The sequence below is a fragment of the Epinephelus moara genome, chromosome 19 (assembly GCF_006386435.1).
Source record: "Epinephelus moara isolate mb chromosome 19, YSFRI_EMoa_1.0, whole genome shotgun sequence".
NCBI classification, from domain to species: domain Eukaryota; kingdom Metazoa; phylum Chordata; class Actinopteri; order Perciformes; family Serranidae; genus Epinephelus; species Epinephelus moara.
The window spans coordinates 1,583,792-1,588,575 of NC_065524.1; the positions used below are offsets into that span (position 1 = coordinate 1,583,792).

The 4,784-nt window shown below is 42.8% G+C and overlaps 2 protein-coding genes across 5 annotated transcripts in view; one reads left to right on the forward strand and one right to left on the reverse strand.

The window, feature by feature from the left end:
• kcnk18 (potassium channel, subfamily K, member 18) overlaps positions 1 to 4,784 on the reverse strand; it is a 110,544-nt gene that overhangs the window by 7,285 nt on the left and 98,475 nt on the right. Inside the window, exons 1-3 of one of the 4 annotated variants that reach the window (XR_007571706.1) lie at positions 1,934 to 2,056; positions 1,528 to 1,635; positions 790 to 873 (exon numbers count right to left, since the gene is read on the reverse strand). The exons of 1 other annotated variant lie outside the window; for it this stretch is intronic. Coding sequence is in view for 1 of the 3 variants with exons in the window: in XM_050070842.1 (XP_049926799.1) it covers positions 811 to 873 (63 nt within the window). In the remaining 2 variants the exon portion in view is untranslated. Of the gene's footprint in view, positions 1 to 789; positions 874 to 1,527; positions 1,636 to 1,835; positions 2,057 to 4,784 lie in introns of those variants that run through there. 2 more of the 4 variants (XR_007571705.1, XM_050070842.1) reach the window with 2 other exon arrangements.
• LOC126406525 (zinc finger MYM-type protein 1-like) overlaps positions 2,222 to 4,784 on the forward strand; it is a 5,846-nt gene continuing 3,283 nt past the window's right edge. Inside the window, exons 1-2 of the mRNA XM_050070840.1 lie at positions 2,222 to 4,041; positions 4,312 to 4,420. Of these exons, the coding sequence (XP_049926797.1) occupies positions 3,218 to 4,041; positions 4,312 to 4,420 (933 nt within the window). The 5' untranslated portion in view covers positions 2,222 to 3,217. The remainder of the gene's footprint in view (positions 4,042 to 4,311; positions 4,421 to 4,784) is intronic.

The following is a 4,784-nucleotide window of genomic DNA, read 5'->3' on the forward strand; positions in this document are numbered from 1 at the left end:
CTGATTTTTCGCTGATTCGGTTCTGCAGGTTCTCTGGAGACGGGGATCAAGCAGTTTGTCTCACTCGGGATAGATTGTGCTTTTTTGGTTCATAGTTTATGATTGACGTGCGATTTATTCGCGTTTAGAGAGAATAAATTTCAGTTATAACGGAAACGTGGGCACAGTTATCTATATAAAATACACAGACTAACTAACTATCTAACTGATTGACTAACATAAACAGCTGAAAATTGAAAAAAAATTAGCTTGCACTGTTAGCTCCGGTAAGGGCAAGCATGAGGGAAAGCATGAGGGAAAGCGGCTGACCGGAAGTCACGCACAAAAAAACGGAAGTTGATCACTATTTACTTCCGTGTTTGAAAATAAGGTGGATAAGCAGGGGATTTTAATACAAAGTTGTAACCACTATATGTGAATGCGTGAATCGGTCAGATCTGTACTCCAGAGGAGAGCCTTCATTAGACTATGCAATATCACCCACTACTGGATTTGTAAGTTAATGAACTGTAATTAAAGCTCTCTGTGCTTTAATTAGCCGCTATGAAACAACATGACCCTCTTCTATTTTATAATGCCTACTAAGATTATAATATTATAATGACGGTAACTGGTAATATGCAGTGTATTACATTTTCAAAGTAACTTGCCCAACACTGTATATCATATATTATATATTCAATATAATTACTTCTATAATTAATATAAAATGCAGTATAATACATATTAAGTATGATTCCTTATCTCTGGAACTACTTGAAACACACCTTGTTAAGTTTTAAATCTCACCAAGGTCGACTCAGCACTTATCTGCAGCGTCCTCTCTCACACAGTGGTCCTGCAGCATCACTGCTCCGCCACCACCCAGTGCTCCTACAGAAGGTTACAAATATACAAGATTACATATCTAATACTGTTATAGAATGTTTAGCATGATCATATGTAGGCCTATAACACAGTAATATATACATACATTTGGTATTAAGAATAATTCCCCATTTAGCCTGGTATGTTTCATTTATCAAAATAACTTATCTTGTGTTTTAAATCTCATTCCGGTCCTCAAACTTCCCTCTCACTTCGCTAACAATGTAATATCAGCTGAGCTGTAACATATTATAGACAGGTATACTCAACAGAATTACAAAGCCTAAAAAACAGACCATAAGTTACGTTTTTGTTTAATTTCACCTCCTCCACTCAACAATCACGCAGCAATGTCATATTTAACTGAACTAAAAATCAATAATCGCAAAAAATCAGGACTGGAAGCACTCTAACTTGCCAATGTTTGATAAAATGGTTTAGGAGAAGACAATTTAAAACTAACAGGCTGTTGATGGTTAGCATTACCTGTATGGTGTGTACAGTATGTACAGTGTCCTAGCCTAATCTGTTATCTTATCTTTTAACATTACATAAATCTACTAATTTAATGGGAGATTATCCACTAACAAGCTTTAATGCACATGTTAATTTAGATAAGTTGTGCTGATAATGTAAAATTTGAGTCTTTGGACATCTTACCCGTTAAAAGTACATCACAGCCGGTCTTTTCTGCTGTAACTCCATTGCACTGCTAGCATGTGTCGCTTACTTCCGGGAACTATTGAAAAGCTCTGCGAACCGCCATTGCTGTGAAAAAAATGGCCCATTAGAGTAAATGGAGATGACGCGACTCTATTCAAGGGCTCTGACAGCACCCAGTCACTGCAGCAGCGCAGCCAATTGCTGACCTGTTGCTGACATTAGATATGCGCATAGCAACAGAAATTTATCCAATCAGCGTCATCGCCCGTAACGCGAGTATCGCGTCGCTTCATTACATATGTCACCTTTTTGATCATCGCTTCAATCGCGATGACGCAACCCTCCTCCTGCAATTTTCTTCACCTCCCGCTATTTTCTCGTCAACCATGGCTGAGTTAACTACCGTAGCTGCTCTTTATCTGTTGTGGACATCTGATTTGGATCGGAGACCCAAACGCCGCCGTGTCTGGGTTCACAATATCCTCCGGAAACGCACACAGCTGGGTGAATATCATCACCTCCTGCAAGAGCTGCGTCTGGATGACGGTCGTTTCCAGCGGTACTTCAGGCTGAGGCTGGCCCAGTTTGAGGACCTGTTGGCCCGTATCCGTGCGAGGATCTCCCGCCTGGACACCAACTACAGGCGCTCCATCCCAGCTGCGGAGCGCCTGTCCATCTGTCTCCGGTTAGTTGCTTATAATTTCTTTATGAAAATGAACGCTGATTGGATGTCGCGGCACAGCGTCACGCGATGTCGCTTGAAAAGTTCAAATTTTTCAACTTCAAGCGACACACGCGATGAGGCGATGGACGCGTCATCGCTTCATCGCGTCGCTCTTATCGCCTGAAACGCGTCGCCCGAAGCGACATCGCGTGTCATCGCGTCATTTACATTGATTTTGAATGGAAACTTGTGGCGTTCATCGCGTCCATCGCGTTTGGTGTGAACGCACAGTAAAGGCCGAGTCGGTCGGTGACAGAGTGGATATCTGAAGACACTGACAATGATGGACGCGGACATTCAAGACAGGATTTCAGCAGCAGCCCCTGAATTCAATCAGGTTTCTTCTCCAAATTCCATTTGAGAGGAGAACATTGGTGGAAAAATTACAAATAAAACAGCTCGGCCCAGATCAACCGGACATCAAAATTAGCCAACAAGCCAGCGAAAAAGGTAAAGTTTATACGAGAGGCTTCTCGTGTAATTGGTACAACAGGAAGACTTGGCTAGCTGGATGCAGTCATGTAAATGCGGTATTTTGCTTCCCATGTTTACTTTTTAAAACGGCGGGGACAGATACGACATGGACTGTTACAGGAGTGAGGGACATGAAGCATTTACCTGAGAAGATTAAGAAACATGGGTGTACGAGGGCACATATGGAGAACACCGTCAAGCTAGCCATGCTAGGCAGAGCTAACATCGCTATGCAGCTGGACGAAGGTCACAGGATTGGTGTGAGGAAGCACAACGAAGAGATAGAGATAAAAGATAATTGAATTCTGCGGGGCTTTTGAGCTGGCTTTGCGTGGCCACAATGAGACGGAGTCCTCAGACAACCCAGTTGTTTTCAGGGGCTTAGTCGATCTGGTCGCCTCGCTCGATGCTGTACTGGAGGAGCACCTGAAGACAGCGACGGTTTTCAAAGGCACCTCAAAGACTGTGCAGAACGAACTGTTGGACTGCATGCTGTCAGTGCTTAAAACTCACATTCTGGAGGAAGTAAAAAATGTGGATTATCTTGCTATTCAGGCAGATGAGACAACTGACATTTCCACCCACTGCCAGTTGGTGCTTGTGCTACGGTACATCGACACCCATAACAACATCCAAGAGCGTTTTTTCGAGTTCATACCTCTTCAGAATGCAACTGCTGACACAATCGCCACATCATTGTTGGAGAGGCTGAGCACCATCCTCCCTGCCGGACAGGAGAGCAGACTGATCGCCCAGGCCTATGATGGGGCAGCAGTGATGAGGGGAGCCACAGGTGGAGTACAGCGTAAAGTAAGGGATGTGTACGCAAGTGCACACTACGTCCACTGCTATGCCCATCAGCTCAACCTCATCATGCAGCAGGCAACATCTCACATCCCCAGGATCAGTACTTTCTTTTCAGACCTTGGTGGATTTGCTGCATTCTTCTCCCAGTCATTCAAGCAAACCAGTGTGCTTGATCAAGTGGTGGCACACAGACTTCCTAGAACTTTGACAACCAGGTGGAACTTCCACAGTCGTGCTGTTAACACTGTGTATGAGCACAGGGATGATCTCCTTCAGTGTTTCCAGACCATCAGAGACTCTGGTGACTTTGATCCTCTAACTGTCAGAGAGGCCGGGGGCTTTGTGAGAATGCTGGAAGATGAGGATTTCTGCTTTTTCCTGGCATTGTTTCACAAGATCATGCCACACATGGACATGCTGTTTAACCAGCTGCAGAAGAGGAACATCGACTCGGTCTACATCACAGGAGTCATCCAGAGGTTCACCGACCGCATGCAAAACATCAGGTAAATAATTATTTATCATTAGCTGAGAAAAATGCTTATTATGATATTTTTTTGCAATCTTAAACAGTGTTAAAACATAAATGACACTACAGCAACTCATAAATACTTGTTTCATCATTTTAAAGACAGCAAACAGGAAATTCATTTAGGATGATAATGTATACGGTCTATTAAACACAGTACACAATGACAAGACTATTTTATTTTATGTCTCCAGTATGTTAGTTTCTGAAACAGTAATTGTGGATGGTAACTTGTGTTTTTGATTAGGGACTCCATTCATTCTCTGGGTGAGGAATACATTAGATCTGTGCAGCAGCAGCCCACAAAGAAATGGAGGAAACTTGGACAAGGAGAACAGCAGCAGTTGGCTACAGAGGTAAGCTGTAACATTACAGTTCTGTTTACACTCAATTAGGTGTTTTTACTTTTTTTATTTATTGATGTGTAAAATTACCCTCTGCTATGTTTCTCTGTCTACCTTCCTCAATTCCTGAGTAATATTAAGAGTTATATATTTGTTTTTATTACGCCATGTTCAATTCACCACTAGTGCTGCACGATTAATCTAATCGCAATCGCAATCGCAATCGCAATGTCAGGCTGTGCGATTACATAACCGCATAAAAGGCTGCGATTTGCGATTTAATGTAGGCTAAATAAATGTTAACGTGTGTGCCTGTGAACGTGACTGCCTCTCCTGTAGTGTGTGGAGTTTGTTGACATCACGCCCACAAGCTATC